Consider the following 23,318-nt stretch of genomic DNA (forward strand, 5'->3'; position numbering starts at 1 on the left):
TTTATTGATAAGTAGTAGATGTTATCTGATTGTTTGATTTACATGTTTATGTTTACTGTTTGTTGTTTCCTGTTATTGATAAGTAGTAGATGTTAGTTGATTTTTCTGCTAAAACAACTGTTTCGAAATTTTACCACACGTTTTTTTTATCTTCCATTTAAAATTAAAAGGTAAAAAGTAGTTCCGAAAAATAGAAACAAACAGACACGAAATCTGACACATATAAATTAATCATAAAAAAATTGTCTAAAATATGTATTATGTCATTAAAATAGTTAAAAAGAACATATCAACATCGCGAAACTGTTTCAATTTATCGATAAATTTATTTAAAAGTTCTAATTTGTTTCAAATAACAATCAAACAAGCTATTCAAATATTTCATTAGGAAATGGTAACTTGATCTTTCTTATGAACATAAGATATTAAATTTTACTATTTCTAGGGAAAATTTACATTCCTAAATTATAGAAAAATTTAGACTTTATAGTAATGGAGAAGTTGAGCCCTTGTGGGCTTGTCGGAAGATCGATGTCGTCCCTGCACCGGGAATGGTTCTTATGAACACTCTAACGATCGAGAGAGAGATTATATCATTTTGGTGGATGATTGGTCCCCTTTATAGGTGGGGAGTGCCTGTTTTGGGCCTGTTGGGCCTAGTTGAATTGAGTTTGGCGCATATCCCTTATCATACTATAAAAAGAAGGGAAATTTACAAGGAAATTTATATTTTAATTTTTTTTTTACAATTTTATCAGTAACTATTTTCAATTATATCATGCGCCAGAATATTATGGCAGTTAAAGAAGATTTAGCTTCCACTGATTAACTACTTAAAATAATTACTTGCCATTTGTAGAATAAAGTTTAATACTTTTGAGATATTAGGAATTAAACTACTAATATTAATAAAATAATAATATTACTATTATTTATGATATTTATGTAAAGAACCCTAAAAAGAAACTATTGAATATTTACCACCAGAAATTTTAAAACTAACCATTTTGTCCAAAACTACTTAATTAGTTTAATTAAGGGAGTTTACACCAACACCATTTAAAAAAAAATTGTACACAATGCGTTTACATTAAATAAGAAATAAAAATCATCATCTCATCCCATATGATTTAAACCCATGACCACTCAATTATAGGTATGCTCTCAACTACTAGGCTAAAAACTTCCCCACTAAAACAATAAAAAATTTTCCAAAAAAAAAAACAAATATTATTGTATTCTTTCCCCCCAAATATGCAAATAATATTGTAAATACAATAAAGTGAAACCTAACATTCCTAAAATCATTTTCTAAACATTCTTAAAATACTAAAATTTTGTTGTTACAAAAATCCCCCCCAAAAAAAACACCAATAATATTTTAAATACCATAAAGTGAAAACTAACATTCCTAGAATCACTTCTTAAACATTCTTAAAATACTATAATTATATTATCTCCTATGAATCCTTTCTTTTTCTTCCAATTCTATAATCGTTTTTCCTCCTTCCTTTTACCATCGATACAATCATCTCATTATAGATCTAATAAATAATATGTTTCTAACTTTCATCCGTTGTCTTCTGAAACTGAATTTGTCTTCTCTTTCGTTAGATGTGAGATTTTAGAATCGAAATGCAACAACCTCACTTTTTCTGATGTTTCCTTCATATGCGTTAATAATATACAAATACCTCCATTGTCCATCCTTCTACCATTGATACAATCGATACAATCATCTCATTGGAGATCTAATAAACAATATGCTTCTAACTTTCTCTGTTGTCTTTTAAAACTGACTTTGCCGTCTCTTTCGTTAGATGTGAGATTTTAGAATTGAAATGCAACAACCTCACTTTTTCCGATGTTTCCTTCATATGTGTTAATAATATACCATTGTCCTTCCTTCTACCATCGATCCAATTGATACAATCATCTCATTGTAGATCTAATAAATAATATGCTTCTAACTTCCTCAGTTGTCTTCTGAAACTGACTTTATCGTCTCCTTCGTTAGATGTGAGATTTTAGAATCGAAATGCAACAACCTCATTTTTCCTAATGTTTCTTTCATGTGTAATATATAAATACCTGTATTGAGATTTTTAAAGGACTGAAAGGTTCTATCCATTGAAATTTCCAGCATTAACTAGCTATTTGAGTTTTTATATAAAATATTAACTTGTAAATTTATATTTTGCTCCAACCATATTAACTAATTCACTTTCTATTTGGTAATTTTATTTAAAAGTAAATAAAATTAAAAGAAAAAAAAACTAATCAAAAGGACTAGCCAAATATAATCATTGAGAATAATTTAACCCAATGAAATACTTTAAGACATGATTTTCTAAAATATTTAATTAGCATTCTCACTAGTCCCTACATAATTAGTGAGAATGCTAATTAAATATTTTAAAGTTTCGTATCTTAAAGTGCCTCCATTTTTAAAGGATAAAGATCAAATTTAATTTTAAGAGTATTTTCAAAAGATTTTTAGTGCACTCTCTAAAAATAATATAAATAATTGACTCATAGTGATTTAAGAGTGACTAAGATATTATCTCCAACAATACTTTTCATATCCACTCCTTATTTATTAATTATCATTAAAATAATTAATTATTATTATATTTATCAATAGTGTGAGGATTGAGATTCCTCAAAGTATTAATAAAAAAATGAATTAAAGAGTCACTCTACTAATAGAGAGGATGAATATACTTTTACTGATTTGAGGAGCCACTGAGAGGCTGTTGGAGATGCTCTAAGGTTTTAAGTGAAGCGCATATTTAGCTTTAACCTAAGAAATTGTGCAAATTTTGGCGTTATGTTATCGAAAATTAGAAAAAACTGGTTTGACTGGTATTTAACTGTCACTTCAGACCTTACGAATATCAATTATGTCTAAGATATTTTGTGTATTACTAACAAAATTATAAAAATTCTAAAACTAAATTTGCTATCACAATTTTTTCTGTCAAAATATTTATTGTGTTATTAATATAGCTAGAAAAAACAAAAAAAATAATGTATGAAACTGCTTCAATTTATCTACGAACTTGTTTGGAATATTCTATGTGACAGTTAAATAATAGGCAAACCAGTCTTTCCAAATTTGCGATAGTTATTGCTAAAATTGATATTGATTGAAAACATTAGGATAAAATTTACACTATTTCATACGTTAAAACTAAATTTGTAATTCGCTTGAAATGTTAGGATTAAATTTGAATATTATACCTTTATTCTTTTAGGGTGTTGTTATATCCAACCACCATTTTCCACCCCTAGCCCCGTGAAATGACGAAACCGCCCTTATTGTTTTAGTCTTTGTAAAAAAAATTCTCTCTACGGAATGCGGGCGTGTGGCTATCACGCCTCACCACGTGGTGAAGCGTGATGTTGGGCCCAAGTATGAATTTTTTTTTTTAATTTTACATTTTAATTATTATCATTCTAAACAATTATAATTATTATAATTATTCTAAAAAATTGTAAATATTATAATTATTAACATTATAATTTGAATTATAATTATTAACATTATAATTTGAATTATAATTATTAACATTATAATTAAATAATATACATGAAGTGTCAAATATGTATTAAAATGTGTTAAAAACAATAAGTTCTAAAAAATTCTAAATATTAAAAATTACAAGTCAATTCGCCCGGTTCCATTCTTCCATGGATCGGTGTGTGATAGATTTAAGAAAGACTCTTCACATGCCCACATGTGAATGTTTTTTTTCCAATTTTACATTTTAATTATTATTATTCTAAACAATTATAAATATTATAATTATTCTAAAAAATTCTAAATATTATAATTATTAACATTAAAATTTGAATTATAATTATTAACATTATAATTAAATAATATATATGAAGTATCAAATATGTATTAAAATGTGTTAAAAACAATAAGTTCTAAAGAATTCTAAATACTAAAAAATTACAACAAGTCAATTCGTCCGATTCCATTCCTTCATGGATCGTTGTGTGATAGATTTAAGAAAGACAGTTCACATGCCCACGTGTGAATTTTTTTCTAATTTTATATTTTAATTATTATTATTCTAAACAATTATAAATATTATAATTATTCTAAAAAATTCTAAATATTTTAATTATTAACATTATAATTTGAATTATAATTAAATAATATAATATGAAGTATCAAATATGTATTAAAATGTGTTAAAAACAATAAGTTCTAAAGAATTCTATATACTAAAAAATTACAACAAGTCAATTTTTTAGAATAATTATAATATTTATAATTGTTTAGAATAATAATAATTAAAATGTAAAATTGGAAAAAAAAAAATCACACGTGGGCATGTGAACAATATGTCTCCACCACAGGTGGGACGTATGAACATCACGCTCCACCACACTTGTGGTGGGGCGTGATGTTCATACGCCCCACCTGTGGTGGAGGCATATTGTTCATATGCCCCGACACCGAAAAATTGATTTTTTTAAAAAAATCATTTGATTTTACTATAAGCAACTGTAAATAAAACATATTTTCGAACAAAATTACGTATCATTAGTCATTTTTCATGTTTTTTTACCAAATTAGTCCAGATTAGATTTTTAAGAGTTTTGGGTTTTTGAGAGGATTTGGGAATTTGAGAAGATTAGTGAATTTGTTGAAATGGCAGTTTCGCCTTTTCACGGGCTAAATGTAGGAATTTGTGGGTAGGTTTAGGAATCCCCTTCTTTTAACATGAATAAGCATAGGACATACTACATTCATGGCCATTGAACTTTATCTATTTAACATTATGGCTACGGAACTTCAATTCTTAATAGTATGACCATTGAACTATACACTTTTTAACATCGGTGGTTACTCGACTTTAACTAACTCCTCAAAATCACCGTTAATGATCTCAAAATGAAAATATTCAAGAATTAAAATTGTTCAGAACGACATTTACCATGAAACCACATTTTTAATTTTCCAAAATCACATTTTTTGGAGTTTTCTCTTTCTAAAAATTCATTATCTCTAACCAAACAACACTTAAATAATCTCGAAACGAAAATTTTCAAGAATTAAAGTTCCGTAGAATATCATAAACTCTTCGAATTTTTTATTTTGAGGCTGTCAACAGTTGGTTTGAGACGTTGAGTGGCCACCGATATTAAAAAGTGTAAAGTTTAGTAGTCTTATCGTTAGAAATGAAGTTCAGTGACCATAACGTTAAAATTGGTCCATTCAATGGCCATATGGGTGTAATTTACCTAATAAGCACTTCATCCTAACTGTAATCCTAATATATATATATATATAAATATATAAATATAACAAAATTTTAGTTTTCTAAATTTATCTAAAAACAAAATTAGAAATTCAAAAAGTCAAAAAGCATATAGTAACCAAAATTACTTTAAATCATCATACTTTAATTAAATCACTTTAGACAAAGCTGGGGCATACTACCACTTACTTACTTTCACTCTCTTTATTCACAAATGCAACACTTTCTCCAAATAGAACAAGTCCAAGAGAAAACATACTTTATTTCCAAAACTTACATTCAACAATAAATCATCAATGATACAACCTTTTTCTACATCAATGGAGAGAGAGTTCATATCAGTACATAAATATAAGCAAAATCTACGAAGAGTCTTCAAGAAAAGGATAGTCGGTATAACCAATCACTGGATCAGAAGTATAGAATGTTTCTCTGTGATACTTGTTCAGAGTAGCATCAAGCTCAAATCTTTTCGGTAAATCTGGATTCGCCAAGAAAAGACGACCATAAACAATAAGATCAGCACGGTTTTCTGCCAATGCTTTGTTTCCATCTTCCTTGTCATATCCCCCAGCAGCAAGAAATGTTCCTTTGAAAGCTTTTCTCATAGGCACAAGACTCTCCGGAGTTTCAGATGTTTCTGCGGCATTTTTTATTCGAGGTTCAACGACGTGACAGTACAAAATTCCGTATTTGTTCAAGGATTCTGCCATGTAAAGTCCTAATGCTGTAGGATTTGAGTCTCCGGCTTCCATATGGTGAGCAAATGGAGACAGTCTAATTCCAACTTTATCTGCTCCTATCTCGTCTGCTATAGCTTCAACTACTTGTAAAGGAAATCGGCATCTGTTCTCCAGAGATCCGCCGTATTCGTCTGTTCGATCATTCACTAAATCCTTCATAAATTGATCAATTAGGTAACCATGAGCTCCATGGATCTCCACTCCATCAAAACCTGCAAGGAACAAAATGAAATTTCAAATTAGTGAATAATGTCACACAGAATATGTGAATTACGTGAGCCGAACATTACAAAACAAAGAAATGTACCAGCTTCCATGGCATTTCTTGCAGAAATTCTGAAATCATTGACAATTTGAGGAATTTCATCTGTTTGTAGCCGTCTTGGAGGTGTGAAATCTCCAGCATCAGTGAAGGGTTTGTCTGTGGAAGAGATAGGAGCCTGCCCATTTGGCTGAAAACCTATGAAGATCAAGATAAGAGTTCTTCATCAGATCGAGAGAATGAATTACAAGAATCTGGATTAATATGTCTAATATATAACGTCAAGAAAGTCGAGGACATCCAAGAAGTGAATGATATTTAAGGTTATTTACATGATATAAACAGAGCTTCCTCGGTCAAATTTACAGGGATATTACATGGTATTTCACACTTATCTATGAGCTCAAAGATTATAAGATTGTATTTAAGGTTCAAGACATATAAAGTATAGGTTAAAGTCCAAAAAAAAAACCCATGTGTGCTTTTACGTATTGTCAAACTGGTATATGAAAAAAAAAATTGTCCAAAAGTTGACTGAGCTTTTTCGTTTTTGTTAAGAAGATGACATAGGTTTTTCATTTTACTAAAAACAAGGATCTTGCAATTAAAGTGAACGTTGACGACCTCAAAGTTGAAAAATTCAAAGACCTAATGATATTCTACGCAACTTTAATTCCTCAACTTTTTAATTTTGAGGTCATTAGGTTTTGTTTGGTGAGAAGAGAGAAAATGAATGTTTTAGAGAAATAAAACTTTGAAAATGATGATTTTGAAAATTAAAAATTTGGTTCTATAGTAAATGTGGTACTAAACAACTTTATATCTTGGAATTTTCCATTTTGAGGTTTTTAACGATCATTTTTATAGTGTCAAATTAAAACTAAAAGTTGCTCGTTTTTAGCAAAAAAAAAAAAACGAAGAAAAAGCTTAGTCACTTTTTAGACAAAAAAAAAAAGAATTTCAAGTACCATTTTGAGGTCCTTAACGATCATTTATAGTGTGAAACTAAAACTAAAAGATGCACGTTTTTAGCAAAAATAAAAAATAAAAAATTTCAAGTACCAATTTGCCAAACACGTGAAAGCACAGGGTTATTTTTTGACTTTACCCTAACGGGGTGTTTGTTAGAAGGGATATAGGAGGCGAGATAGGGATAAAAAATACGAGATAAGTTATCCCGTGTTTGTTTGGGAGATAGAAGATTGAGACGGATGAGGGATAAGCCTCTTATCCCTCAAATCCTATACCCAGGAGGGGGTGGTATAAGGAGGCGGGATAAGCTCCTGCGATTTTAATAGGATGGAAAAGTTTATCTTATCCCTCAAATTAATATTATGTAGTTTAAATAAGGTTAAAATAGTAAAATGTATTATTTTATCCACATCCCTATCCCACATACCAAACATTGAATAATAATTCTCGAGTATCATATTTTTATCCTTATCCCAACCATTTATCCTTATCCCTATCCCAACCTTTATCCCTATCCCTATCCCAATAGAATACCAAACGTCCCGTAAAGTATATTCAAACATCTTCACATAGAGCACCTGGTTTTTTCCCAAAATTAGTAAATTATGAAGAGCCAAAGCATCATTTTTTATTTTTATCTTTAAGCTAATAGAGAAAAATTTAAGAAGAGCCAAAGCATCAAAGGTACGTACAGACAAATTTACCCAAATTTTCTTAATTTGGACAATCACAATTGCTTTTTGACTCGGCCATTTTTGGGTATCAACAACAAGATATGCGAGTAAGGTTACAGAAAACAGCTCATAATCTTTATAGAAGTCTTGCAATAATACCAAGTTGAACATTTTTTTGATAGAGACACCAGAACAAAAGAATAAAGTAATGAAGAACTAACCTGCATTTGAAACTCTACCAACATGCCACAGCTGACAGAAGAAGATGCCGCCTTTGGCATGAACAGCATCTACAATTGGTTTCCAGGCCTCAACTTGTTCCTTAGTCCAAATTCCAGGAGTATCTGTATACCTTCAGTTTATACAAACAAACAAACCAACTATTTAATACTTAAGAGTTCAAGTTTCATTAGTAGCTTTGCATATAATAAGTAGAGAGGAAAATACCCTTGAGCAGTGTCAGAAACTCCAGTAGCTTCAGCAATAAGAAGACCCCCTTTGGTTGCTCTTTGAGAATAATACAATATGGCATGTGGCTGTGGAACATTTCCATAAGATCTCTGCCTGGTTAATGGCGCCAGAACCACTCTGAACCATAAAATATTAAAGTATTTAGTAAACTGGTTTCCTTTTTTCCCCCAAATTGTTGCAGGAAAAGATAAAGCTAGCAACTTTAACTCTGTAATCAGTAGCAAATGCATGATTGGTCGCCAATTTTCACATTTTATTTATTTATTTATTTTATTTTTTTTTGCTAAATTGAACTTGCTCAAAAAAAATTTCGTATGTGACAAGTGTTATCATCTTAGTGGTCCAGAACCAATTTTTATATAGCAATATAAAACTTCTCAAAACTAAGCTAGATTTAGACTACAAAAATAAGGTTGTATCATCTTAAACAAATTTTGGAGAAATTTATCTTCTATGATATATTAATCAAGTTGGATTGTGTAATTAAATACAACTCAATGAGTTAATTAACCACTCCCAACCTTAATTTGTTAAAAACAGAAGACCGAAACCATCCAATAACAGGATAGTTCCAACGGACAGGAGCCGGAAACCATCCATGGTAGAGGGTGATTCCGGAAGATGGGGGGCTTGTCTCCGCCCCTGTCTGTAATTCAACTTTAACAAAGTAGCACAAGTACTAGTTTGGGAAAATAACATAGCCAAACAGCTATAACCTATTGTTGCACGGAAAATAACATAGCCAAGCAGCCATAACAGAGCCATAAAAGCAGGGCACATAACCATAAAATCATTAAGCAAGGAGTCAATTAATTACTCTCTGTGCTGCATTTTCGATGATTCGTAAACAAAATAGGCCCATTTCCTAGCAACATTGAAACACTAATTCCAAAAAAAACCCATTCAGAACTTAAAACAAACACCTGGAAGATCAAATCGAATACTAGCATTCTCATCAAACAATTAAAATCCCTCTTAATGTGGGATAGAACTAATGTTACCTGTGAGAAAGATTGAAGTTCCCCATCTTGTAAGGGTTGAGGAGAGGAAGAGCAGAAGACATGGTAGTGTTATGCTGTGTTTGGGTTTCGAATCTCATTTTTTCGAATCAAAATTGGAATGAATTAGATGAGTAGAGTAGAATGAAATGGAATTGAATGGGAGACAGATCAACCCGCGAAATGGGTATTTAAAGAACTCAACGAACAAGAGATCGTAGAGCAGGAATGGAAACATCCTTCTGTTTCTCCTTTCCATTTTGACGTAGACGATGACGAATGACGGTATTTGAACACAAAATTTCAAATCGTTGAAACTTTATGGGAGTGGGTCTCGAACCCCACTCTCTTTTTCTCCTTTTTAATGAAAGTTAAAGGCTTATACATTTATGGTCCCTAAACTCTATTAAAAATCGCGTTTTGTCCTCTAAACTTTCACCCGTGGAGATCCATCATGACGCTACGGTAATGTTTGGACTCGTAATCTAATTGAGAAATGACAATTAGGCACGACCCGTGTTGGAGAAAGAGTCAACACTTGCATTTTAGATCCAAGAATGTTACAGAGATTCATTGCGAGAAGCAAGTGAGTTTGAGAAGTTAGTCACGTTTGGAGAATGTTAATATTCCTCCGAGAGGAAATATTAAGCCCCTCAAAGTTGTCCGTTGAATCTACCAGCCTCTTGCTTAGCACTTCTAAATGCATATAGACTATTAATAACTCTTTTAAGTTAATAACAATGGTAAAAAGTGTGATACATACGAAGAGTTATCAAGTTGCAAATTTATTATAATTAGAGATTATCGAATTATTAACATGTGAGTCTGTTTTCAATTAATATCACATCAAAAACAAAAAAGAAAACACAAACTAATTTATTAAACAAATTGTTAAAATTAAATTAACATTTACAAACAAATTCGGACATTCCGCAGCCTATTTACCCTCTGATGTCATTGAAATAAGCTTGGCCACGCACATAAACCAATTAGAAATACAAAAAATGGAAGAAAAAACACAAAAGCTACATTCTGATTGTTGAAGTATATTCACGAATGTATTTGTAAAAAGTAATTAGTTTTGTAATTGACTAGTCAACTAATAGTTAGCTGTTAGTCTGTTAGTTTGTTACACAGCTGTCAACAGTTGTAATTGTTTCTTTCCCATTTTACCCTTGTAACAGCTATATATAAGCTTCATGTATCTTCTTCAGATTACACAATGAAGCATACATTTTTTTCTCAATCTTCCGATTATCATGGTATCAGAGCGGGCATAATTGCCTGGGATAACTCTTCGATCGATTTCTGAAAGGAATGCGTCCAGGAAAATCGAAATCAAGGAGTTTTGCATAAATTGTAAGTTCTTCAATATCACATTCTGAATCAAAAGATTCAGGTGATAATTCCGACGACATTTCCGATCAGAATCCAGATCGGAGACTAGAGATACTTCATTACACTCGCCGGAATCGAAACACCAACTCAGAGCGAAGAAATCAGAATTCAACTGAGAATTCAACAATGGCTGCAAATCAACATGTAACTAGTTCTAACGATAATCCAAGCATGATTTTAGTCAGTAATTTGCTAAATGGAAGTAATTACATAGCTTGGAAAAGATCTATGGCCTTAGCTTTAAGTGCAAAGCGCAAACTGAAGTTCATTCAGGAAAATACTGAGCCTAGTGATAAGAGATCTGAAGAATACATCAAGTGGAAATAGGATGATCTTGTCTTCTCATGGATTCGTAGTTCTCTTACTAAAGAACTATCTGATGTCTTCTTATTTGCAAAATCTTATTTTTCTCTATGGAAAGAAATTGAGCAGAGGTATGGTGAGAGTAATGGTCCTCTGATTTTTCAAATAAGAAGAGAGATTAGCAGTATGAATCAGGGGAGTCTAAGTCGGGTGGATTTTTTTTTAACAAGATTAAGAGGAAATGGGATGAGTTGGCTGAGATTAAGCCTTTACTCAGTTGTACTTGTGGAGAAGCCAGAAAACAAGCTCAATATCAACTAGAAGAAGAGCAATTAATACAATTCTTATCTGGTTTGCATAATGATTTTGATCATATAAGAAAACAGATTCTCTTGATGGAGCCACTTCTTGCAGTAAACAAAGCGTATTCCATGTTGATGAGGATTGGGAGACAGAGAAATGTAGGGAATGAGGCCAGAGATGATTTTGTAAATGTCACTATGTCAAAGTCTCAAAGCAACAAGTCAGGGGATAAGTATGGAAATAAGAAGAATCGGAAGAGTGATAAAGATGATAAGTTCTGCAAGCATTGCAGAAAATCTAGACATGAGAAAGCAGATTGCTTCCAAATTGTGGGATATCCAGAATGGTATAAAGGGAAAATGGAGAAGGAAACAACTACAAACAGCAGGCTCACAAGACTAAAGAAGAGTCAACTCCTTTGATTGAGTCTGATTCAGACAGTGATGAGGAAGATTCAATAAAGACAATAGTCAGAGAAGTTCAGAAAGCATTGAAGAACAAAGGGAAAAGTTATTCTGATGGTAAAAGTCATGAATTCTCTGCATTTGCTAGCATGAGTTCTGCAGGTAAAAGCCTTAAACTCAAATCTTCCTTAGAAAATGAAAATGATGTGTGGATTATAGATTCTGGTGCAACAACTCACATGTCATACAATATATAGTTTATATATGATGTGTCTAAGTTGCCAACATAACACAAAAAAGTTTTCCTGCCAACAGGTGCTTCTCAAATAGTAACCAGAAAAGGAGATGTTGAAATAGGGAAAAGTTTTGCGTTAAGAAATGTGTTGTATATACCAGAATTCAATTACAACTTACTTTCTGTGGGTAGGTTGTTACAAGACCAGGATATTAGCATCATATTCTTTGCTAAATACTGTGTTTTGCAGGACCAAGCAAGTAAGAAGGTGTTGGCTGTGGGTTTTATGGAGCAAGGATTATACTTACTCACTAGAAGATCCTTTAATATAGCTATAATAAAGGCTTATTGTAGTCAAACTGAAGATATAGATTGTAGTTTGATTGCTAAGGAGCATGATTTGGATGTAAATGTTTGGCATCAAAGGCTAGGACATTTGTCAAGTAGTAGTATGAAGCATGTGAGTTTTATACAGGATAATAGCATTGTCATGTATGCCTGAGAAGCAAAACAGTGAGACAATCATTTTGTAAAAGCTCTACCAAATCAATAAAGGTGTTTGAATTGGTTCACATGGATGTTTGGGGGCCATACAAGAAAGTTTCTTTAACAGGTGATAGATTCATATTAACCATTGTGGATTATTTTTCTAGAGCTTTGTGGATTGTTTTGTTCAAAGCTAAGGATCAAGTACCAACTTTGATTGACAGTGTTACAAAACTAGTGAAAAATCAGTTTGAAATGTCCATCAAGGTTATAAGAACTGATAATGGAACTGAATTCACTATCAAAAAACTTAGTTGATTTTCAGAAATTTGGGGATTATACACCAAAGATCTTGTGTGCATACTCCACAGCAGAATGGCACAGTTGAGAGGAGGTAGAGGAGTCTGACAACTGTAGCAAGAGCTTTGATGAAGCAAAGCAATCTACCACAGAAATTTTGGGGAGAAGCGATGCTTCATGCAGCCACCTTGATAAACCTATATCCATCTAAAGTATTAGATTGGAAAACCCCTTATGAGATTCTGTATCAGAAGAAACCCAAATACAACAGATTGAAGGTATTTGGTTCTATAATATATGCATTGAATATAGATGATAAGAAAGGGAAGTTTGATGATAGAGCATTTCGATGCATTTACCTGGGAGAATCACCAGGTCAGAAAGGGTGGAAATTGTACAACTTGAAAACACATAAAATATGTGTATCAAGAGATGTACATTTCATTGAAACAGACTTCATTTTCTCTAATAAATCTTCTGTTTTGACAGCTCCTCAAGATAATGGAGGATATACAGTAGGATCTGAATGTACATATGATGATGCATCTCTTGTTTCTGAGTTCACAGTCATTTCAAATGCAGAGAATGCAATTGTTAATGATAATCTTAGTGCAAGTGACTTGGAGGATATTAGCAACACAGAAGATAGTTTAGTTCCTGAACCTATCAATACAAATTCTACAACTCCTGAGAATTTAGCAGTAGATATTGCAGAAGAGGAGATACCTGAAGTCACATCAAATGAGCCAATTTTAAGAAGATCGAGTAGGCTCAATCCATAAACAGTGGAGACACAACCAATGGTAAGAAAGTCAGGCAGAAGTACCAAACCTCTAGTTTGGACTTCAGATTTTGTTACCAATGTAACATATGCAGAAAAAATGAAAATGCCCCCTTTCACAAATGATCATGATGCTTTCATTCTTAGTACATCTAAGATACCTGAACCAAAATCATATACTGTGGCTAGCAAAGATCCCAATTGGGTGCAGGCAATGAAGGTGGAATTAGATGCATTGGAAAAGAATGAAACTTGGACAATGTGTCAAATGCCAAAGGGAAAAAATGCCATTTCATCTATATGAGTGTTGAAGGTGAAGTATAAAGCTGATGGATCATTAGACAAGTATAAAGCAAGGCTGGTAGCCAAGGGATACAACCAGAAGTGGGGAATTGACTATCATGACAGCTTTGCACCAGTGGCAAAAGTTGTGACAGTAAGAATGATCATAGCTTTAGCTGCTCATTTCCAGTGGGAAATCTATCAAATCTATGTTAACAATGCATATTTGCATGGTTACATTGAAGAAGAATTGTATATGGAGCCACCTGAAGGGTACAGTGTCAAACCAGGAGAAGTTTGCAAGCTCAACAAATCCATCTATGGTCTGAAGCAAGCTGGAAGGCAGTGGAACAAAATGCTCACTAATACATTAATGAACATGGGATTCAATAGGTTTGTGCATGATTATTGTATGTTCACCAAAAGAGTGGAGAATGACTTGATAGTCCTTGTGGTCTATATAGATGATGTCTTACTCACAGGAACTTTTCTTAAGAAAATAGAAGAAGTGAAGAAGGCACTGGATGAGGCTTTCACAATCAAAGACTTAGGAGTGGAAAGATACTTCTTGGGTGTAGAGTTAAGCAGATCAGAAAAAGGTTTTGTGATATCACAACACAAATATATCACTGATATGTTAAATGATGCAAGTTTACAAGATGCGGAAGAAGCATCCAGTCCACTACATGCTTGAATAAAGTTAACAGCTGAAAGTCCTTTGATCACTAATTGTGATCAATATAGAAGAATAATTAGAAAGTTGCTTTATCTGGGATTTACAAGACCAGATATAAGTTACACTACCCAACAGTTGAGCCAGTTCTTGCAAAATCCTACTAAGGTGCAGTTTGATGCAGCTATTCATGTGTTGAGATATCTAAAAGGGACCTCGGGGATGGGATTGTTATATCCTAAGCAATCTAGTCTGGGTTTAAGAGCTTTTTGCAAGAACAATTTTGATGATCAACTCAAAAGAGATGAGATGAGGTTATCAGCTGTTAGTGATGCTGATTGGGCCAGATGCAAGGAAACCAGGAGATCTGTTGGTGGGTTTTGTGTTTTCCTGGGAAATTCATTGATTTCCTGGAAGGAAAAAAACAGCCTACTGTTGGAGTTTAGTGTCCTAAAGACAATTGTTTTAGGATACTAATATTAATGAATAAATTGTTTATTTGATCATTTGTTTAATCAGATATATAACATTAAAATGTAACTATATATAAAGGCACAAATCTTTCATAAAGAAAGTAATCCTAAGTTTGTTTAAGTAATTATAAAGTGTTCATACAAGCATGAAGTGAGACTATACTTTATAATAAGACTAATAAACTTAAAGTTAACCCAAGTCAAGTAATATGTTATAGGGGTTGGCATATTACTGTTGAGACTTGAAAGTAACAGTGTTTTCTGTCGAGACAGAAAGCTGATCTCACAAGCTTTAGATATTCAGATATCTAGACAGTTACATGGATCCGGTGAAGGAGTTCATTAGGATTGGGACCCGACTTGAGATAACAGTATGGATTGATTTATCTAATGTGTCAACTGTTCATCTCATTGGTATTAGTTGGTATAACTAATCCTCAGACTCAAACATTCGTTAATTAGTGATTCTGAATTATGGAGTCTGATTTGATTCTATGCGAGCACGATCCAACAGGTGAGAGCCTGGGGTGTGTGAGAGCAGGGTTGGGTATCACACAAAGTAATTGCAGAATAGTTGATGTCAAATTGAGCATCTGTCACTCCCGATAAGTGGGAGATATATCCAAATGGCCGCTTGTGGTGAATTAACTGAAATCCTTGTAAGGTGATAGAGTTAAGAGTAGAAATGGACATTTCACTTAACTTATCTTTCAGAGTGAATTCAACCTGTACAAGTAAAACCGGACTCTTCGTTATATATAACCTTGACACGTTCCATGGTTATAAGGAATTGACCGACAAGATATAGTTGATGAAAGATCGTATTATACTGTACCTAATGCAGAAAAGTTAACGTCAGTTGTCAACCTGACTTCTTAATTGCTCTGGGGGAATATCATAGGTTCTGCTAGTAACAGCTCGCGACGGTATTCCGTTATATATATGTTGAAATAATCGTGATGAATTAATTTCAAAGGATATATACGGCTAGTGGCAATAAAGGACCTAATGGGTCGCATATGGGACTTGGAACCAGAGGACGAAAATGTAATTAGTGAGACACTATATATGGGCCGAAATTTATAGATTAATTAGGGATAAATTGATTTGATTAATAATTATAATTTGATTATGGTTGTGAATTAAATTAAAGGATTATCTGATAATGTTAATTAGAGATTTTAATGGGATTGAAACTCTAATTAATTATCCCTAACAATAATTAAACTATTAATTTGATTAATGATATTATCTAGATATAATTAGTTATTATTTAGATAATAGAAAAATGTTTATTTAATTATCTAATTAGCAATCTTATTCCGAATGAGATTCTAATTATTTAATTACCTAACACAACTAGGATTAGGGTTTTGAGAAGTCTATAAATAGACACTCTAACCCCAAAAATTCGACCAACACAAAAGAACAAGAGGAGGAATCATTCCGTCTTCGTCTCGACTAATTCACATTATTTCTTACTCTCTCTTTGATCTCGTATTGATTTCCGTTAGAGGCAATCATTGTGATTGCTATATATTAAGGTTGATTACTGATTAGTTTTGTTTTTCTGTGTTGAACAAAAACGTTGGTTGCTCACGGGTTGAATCTAGAAGTTGTGGGCACTTCGTTTGCAACTGTAGATAGTTCTTCATAAAAGGTATTTCACTTTATCCCTCTTTATATGAAATAACTATTAACAGATCTTGGAAAAAGGGAAATAGATAAAATAGATAAAATGTTATTATTCCGCTACGTCTAGGCTTGTCTATTTTCCTACACCTACTGTAAGCAAGTTTTCTGCAGAGGCAGAATATAGAGCTACGACAACAACATCCTGTGAAGTAAAATGGATTACTTTCCTAATGAAAGAGTTACAATTGGATGTGCTAAAACCCATACCATTGTATTATGACAATAAAGCTGCAATCTACATTGCAGAAAATCCGGTGTTCCGTGAGAGAACTAAACACCTGGATATAGATTGTCACATTATAAGAGAACATTTATAGTGTGGTTTACTAAGAACCCTTTTTGTGAGTTCAGAGAATCAGTTAGCTGGTATACTTACTAAACCACTCACATACAAACAAATGCTTCCTACAATTGAAAAAATGGGAATGGTGGTATTTCACAAACTCAAGACATAGGTGAAAGGAGAGAAGAACACACAGTCATAACAAGTATTGCATTCGTGAGGAGGGGATGTTGAAGTATATTCACGAATGTATTTGTAAAAAGTAATTAGTTTTGTAATTGACTAGTCAACTAATAGTTAGATGTTAGTCTGTTAGTTTGTTACACAGCTGTCAACTGCTGTAATTGTTTCTTTTCCATTTTACCTTTGTAACAGCTGTATATAAGCTGCTTGTATCTTCTTCAAATTACACAATGAAGCATACATTTTTTTCTCAATCTTTTGATTATCATTGATCACACCATGTTGTATCAGGGTATCTCTAAGGGCGCACCTTGACCCGATAAGGTCTTACCTACCAACAAAAACCTCATATCATGCCTCTGGTCTATTTATTGAATCACTTAAACATAAAAATAGAATTTGAGAATGTATACAATAATAAACACTTAACTAAAGCTACAACGATATGTGAAAACGATGAAAATGTTATGTAAACACATAAAGATCGTTGAAACACAAAGAAGATTTATTTAAAATGATTTTACACTCGAAAAATCGATAAACATAAAATAGAACATATTATATGAGTTCTAAAACACTCAAGCATGATTTAAAAGTTTGAGAAACGAAAAATGCTTGGTGAAAATTTGCACAACGGGCAAAAAGTAGCGATTCGATCTGATCTACGTCGTATCCTGTCGTGGAAGCGTGCCTCTGGATGTGTGTCACCAAAATGCCAAAAAATTCATTTTCACTATTGAAGTTTGTTTTTTTAAAGCATTTTTTATCCCGTATTCACAAATCTTATATAAACTCGTTATCTCAGTGTCGTAACATCTAGGAATAGAGAATCAACAGAAACACAATTAAACCACCTCTATAACAAAAAAAAACCCATAAATACCGATGTGTAAAAAAACTTGTGACCACATGGTTTAATTTGAAATTTATCCTTTATTTTTATTAATATTTTTTATTTATTTGATTTTAAATAAAACTATGTTATAATTTATACTTTTATTTATGAACTTTATTTTTTAAATAATTATAAAACTATGTTATAATTTATAAATTAGTGTTGAACTTATACAAATTAACCAATGAAGTTTTAAGGAGGTTAAAAAAAATAGTGGGTGGAAGAAATCTCAGGCTCTTTTCTTCACCAAATTCATCAATCAATCTTCTTGTTGATTGAGTTTCTTTTCGCTTTCGAATTGCAGTTTTCTATTTGAGGAGGAAGAATGAAAATTGTCTTCATTTTTCCTCATTGTACCATTCTTTTTTTTTTTTATTTTTCTTCTTTTATTTGTTAAATAAGTTTATTTTAGTTGGATTGCATATATTTTACCGGATCTCTTTATCCGTTTGAGTTGCATTTGTTGTTTATTATCTTTTCATTTGTAACATTTCCTGATTCAGCAAGATAAGAAATGGTAGATCTTATATGTAGACCACTATTCTATGTGGTCGCAAAAAAAGCACTCAGATCCGAAGATTCAGAAGAGTTTAAATGATGAATATTGGATTACATGTGTTTCTCTGCAAATTTACAGTTTCAAGAAGTATATGTTTTATCTATTTTTTTTGTTTTACTTGTACTTTTAATGATTTATTTTGTTTTTTATAATTCTTTTCTTATTTTTATAAATTCTGTATTAAACATAGTCTATACTTATATAAAGTTTTACTTCTTACTTTTGTTGCAACCGACGTGGACGAAGCCTTTCTACCATTGATCGATTCTACAACCATGACGTCGAGGCGTTGGGGGATTAATTTATGCGCAGGCGAGAGTAGCAGATCTGTACAAGAGAGTGGAGATAGAAGGAGGACCGGCTGGAAGAAGCTGGCTGCTGGATCCGTCAAATGTAATGTTGACGCGACACTCTTTGCCGAGACGGGGACCTTTGGGGATTATCTCTGTTTGTTTTGATATTATGTATTGTGAGTGGATATAAAGGTAGGACTCGCTTAAGGATAATCCATTTATTACAAGGAGTTAAAAGACTTATGGTTTCAGGTTTGATTAGCTGGACTTTAAAGAAATCAAGGAAATTATTTCCTCCGTCAAATGTAATGTTGACGCGACACTCTTTGCCGAGACGGGGACCTTTGGGGCTGGTGCAATTTTACGCGATTGCGCATACATCTTTATTACATACAGGGTTCAATATGCATACGGATTACGGAAGGAATAGTGTCGGTCTGTCTAGCAGAAGCAATGGCGCTGAGAGAAAGCATTATCTGGGCTAGTACGTCAGGCTACAACTACATTGTTTTTTAGTCCGATGCAAAAAATGTAGTTGATGCCATTCCATCAACTAGTAGAGATCTCACGGATTTCGGCAGTGCGATCCATGAAGTGAGAAATTTACTGTATAATTACCCTAGGTTTTTGGTGGTTTTTGTTTCAAAGTTAGCGAATGAAGCAGCTCATACTATAGCAAGACATGCTCGTTCCTATGTTAATTCTTTCATTCATTATTCTATCCATGTATTCATTCGAAACATTCTGATTCGAGATGCTTCTAGTAGCGATTAATAAAGTTGTAGTTTTTCTTAAAAAAAAATAAAAAAAATTACGTAAGTATTTCTATAAAAATAAATAAAATGGATGAATCATTTATTCGATTTAGGAGGCTGATGTATATGGTTCTTATAATTGGTTGTATTCATTTCCGCAGCCTCAAATGATTGTCCACTTGTTCATCTTTTCATAATATTTTATTGGTAAAAATGATAAAATAACCCCATTTATTAGGTTTAATATATCATTTGCCCCTTCAATTTATCCAAAAAGCTTTATTGGTCTTCTGAATTTTCAAAGTATCTCGATAACACCTTCAACTTGAATAAAATGCTCAGTTAACCCCCTGAACTTGCGTAAAATGTAATCAATTGATCACTCAATTGAAAAAAAAGTAAGTTAAATTTGGAAAATGTAGTGCACGCGTCTTAAAAGAAAGTAAAACGACCAAAATCGGAGTATGTGATTCTAATATTAGAGAAGATAAGTTTTATAGTTGAACAAGTAATAACTTCTTTTTTAATCTATTTTTTTAATTATGTAATAACATTCTAAGATGTGTGGAACACATTTTTCACATTTAACTTACTTTTTTATAACCGAGTCATCAATTAATTATATTTTATATAAGGGCCAATCAAGTTTTTTGAATAAGTTGAGGGATAAATAATATATTAAGCCTTTATATTATTATTATTATTATTATTATCAAAATGATGAAACCAAGCAAAAACTTTAAGGTGCGGTTTGGTTCGCGAAATAGAATGGAATGGAATAGAATGGTTATTCCAAAGGAATAGAATAGCAAAGAATAGAATAGAAATTCTTAGGAATTACTATTCCTATGTTTGGGTTGATGGAATAAGATAGAATGGAATAGATAATTTTTTTATTAAAAAGACAATATTATCCTCAAATGTAATTTCTTATTTATTTTAAAATTTTAATTTTTTACTATAAATTGTTCAAATATTTAATATATATTATTTTAAAAAATATATAAAAAATAGAAAAATGGGAAACACGAAAGACGAAAAAAACACGAAAAATACATTAAAAACGAAAAAACAATAAGAACATGAAAATGGAAAAATTGTAAAAACACGAAAAAAGAGAGGTAAAAAAACAAAAACAAAAGAAAAAAATAATATAAAAGTGGAAAAGGGTGAAAACGCGAAAACATATAAACGTGTTAACACAAAAAAAAACACACACGCAAAATATGAAAAAACACAAAAAAATGTGCAAACCGTAAAAAACACAAAAACATGAAAAAAGTGGAAAACACGAAAATGTGAAAAAAAAAGAAAAACGTGAAAAAATCGAAAAACACGAAAACATGAAAAAGTGTTAAAAACACGAAAAATGCGTTTGTAACGTTTTTTTTATGTTTTTCCGTGTTTCCCAAGTTTTCTTGTTTTTTCCGTTTGTTCACGTTTTGTCATGTTATTGTGTTTTATTTTGCATTTTTTCGATTTTTCACGTTTTAGTTTTTCGGTTTTTCCCCTTTTTGTTTTTTTTTCGCGTTTTTGTATTTTTCGTATTTTGTTACTTTTTCATGTTATTCACGTTTTTCCATGTTTTTCGTATTTTTTCATATTTTTTTGTTTTTAACGTTTTCGTGTTTTGTTTGCGTTTTTCGCATTTTCATGTTTTTCACATATTGTCACGTTTTTGTGTTTTAGCATTTTTCGTATTTTTTCGCATTTTCGTGTTTTTATTTTTTACGTTTTTTAATATTTCGTGTTTTGTCACTTTTTCGCGCTATTCCTATTTTGTGTTTTTCGTGTGTTTGCTTTTTTTTTTGCGTCTTCGTGTTTTTCGCATTTGTTCACGTTTTCATGTTTTTCGCGTATTTTATTTTTTGCATATTCTCGTGTTTGTAACATTTTCACATTTTTCGTGTTTCATATTTTTCGTATTTTTACATTTTTTAACGTTTTCGTCATTTTTCCATTTTTCACGTTTTATATGATATAAATTATGGATTGACCAAAATTTATAAGATTGAGGGAAGATTGAGGATTTAATGGAGGATAATTTTGTAAATTACAAAAATATGATATTAGGAATAGGTTATTCCTAACCTAAATTGAAGAATAGCTATTCCATAAAATCAAGGAATAGGGATTCCATGGAATAGCTATTCCATAAAAAAAATCAACCAAAGGTGGGAATAGCTATTCTTTAGGAATAGACTATTCTATTCCCCCTCTATTCCGCGAACCAAACGAGCCCTAATTGATTTCAATCAGATTAATTATGGTAACTGTGAAACTAAGTCTTTCCAATTTTTCTGTAATTAAAGTGGCTCATGTGGATGAATGTAAATATATAGAGAAAAATATGTTTTATAGTAAATATACAACTTTAATTTTTTGAATTTTTTTTATTTTAAGATCATTATCGGCCAAATTTGGTAAAGTAAAAAAAATTATAAAATTTTACAAACCACATTATATCTACTTGTAATCAGTGGCGGAACCAGAAATTTAGACTTGGGAGACTAATTTTAGCTATGCGGTTGAGAGTAAATTTTCAAAGACCAACCCGTTAGGATTGGGCAAAAAAATTTTAGCCTCCAATGTGTTAAAACTATAAAGGGTTGGTTACATAAAAATCATAAATAATAATAATATTATTGTTTTATACATATTGACAATTTAATTCTTAAAATATCAAAAGTATGAATTTTTTATTTTAAGAATGTCAAATTAATTTTTTAATTGGTTTATGAAATCGCGGTGAGAAAAGTAGTTTGCTTTTAACTGCCACGATGTTTTTGGACTTGATACAATTAAAATAGGTAATTGACAAAGTTGTAGATAATTTTCAAAACTGTCATTTTTATGTAATTTTCTCAACTATAAAAATATTATCATTTTTTAGAAATTAGCATTGAACTAATAGAAAATTAAATATGTTTACTTTTTTAATGGTAAAGACATAATAAAAAATAAATTCAAAAGTGTTATTAAAATAAAGATTTAATTTAAATTAATTAATAATGGTTAAATGTTTTTATAATTAATGAAAAATAAAGTTAAAATAAATAAAAACTTTCTAAAAGAAAATGAGGTTGGAGGCATACAGACTGGATAAAACTTTTTTAGCCTCGAACGTGTTAAAACTATAAAAATGTTATCATTTTTTAGAAATTAGTATTGAAATAATAGAAAATTAAATATGTTTACTTTTTTTAATGATAAAGACATAATAAAAAACGTATTCAAAACTGTTATCAAAATAAAGAGTGCATTTAAATTAATTAATAATGGTAACATGCTTTTATAATTAATGAAAAACAAAGTTAAAATAAATAAAAACTTTCTAAAAGAAAATGAGGTCAACTGGAGTTGAACATATGACCTCGCAAATAGAAGCATACATCCTTAACCATCTCATCTACCTTTAAACATTGGAATAATACTACATTCATTCAATCAGGGCCGGTCCTGATAATTCATGGGCCCTAGGCGGAATAATAAATAAGAGCTCCTTTAATAAAAATATTTTACGTAAAAAATATTTAAAATATATTTCAGTACATGATAAACAAAAAAGTATTTCATTAATTCCTTATTTATGTACATATTAAATCTATTTGGTAAAAA

The 23,318-nt window shown here is 31.4% G+C and overlaps 1 protein-coding gene across 1 annotated transcript; it reads right to left on the bottom strand.

The window, feature by feature from the left end:
- Positions 1 to 5,521: 5,521 nt before the first annotated feature.
- Positions 5,522 to 9,634, bottom strand: LOC136200658 (putative 12-oxophytodienoate reductase 11). Its single transcript, XM_065991083.1, has 5 exons — positions 9,403 to 9,634; positions 8,378 to 8,518; positions 8,152 to 8,282; positions 6,330 to 6,482; positions 5,522 to 6,234 (listed from the first exon to the last, which is right to left on the bottom strand). The coding sequence occupies exons 1-5, from the start codon at positions 9,498 to 9,500 to the stop codon at positions 5,642 to 5,644; spliced, it is 1,116 nt and encodes a 371-aa protein (XP_065847155.1). The 5' UTR covers positions 9,501 to 9,634; the 3' UTR covers positions 5,522 to 5,641.
- Positions 9,635 to 23,318: the final 13,684 nt, after the last annotated feature.

This window comes from Euphorbia lathyris, chromosome 7, assembly GCF_963576675.1.
Source record: "Euphorbia lathyris chromosome 7, ddEupLath1.1, whole genome shotgun sequence".
In the NCBI taxonomy this organism is placed as follows: domain Eukaryota; kingdom Viridiplantae; phylum Streptophyta; class Magnoliopsida; order Malpighiales; family Euphorbiaceae; genus Euphorbia; species Euphorbia lathyris.

Bases quoted from the DNA above. Each gene is read 5' to 3' on its own strand.
- LOC136200658 (XM_065991083.1), bottom strand. From the start codon at position 9,500: ATGAGATTCGAAACCCAAACACAGCATAACACTACCATGTCTTCTGCT. The intron at 8,519-9,402 runs GTAACATTAGTT...TTTATGGTTCAG, and splicing joins AACTTCAATCTTTCTCACAG to AGTGGTTCTGGCGCCATTAA. The intron at 6,483-8,151 runs GTTAGTTCTTCA...TGATCTTCATAG, and splicing joins TGGTAGAGTTTCAAATGCAG to GTTTTCAGCCAAATGGGCAG.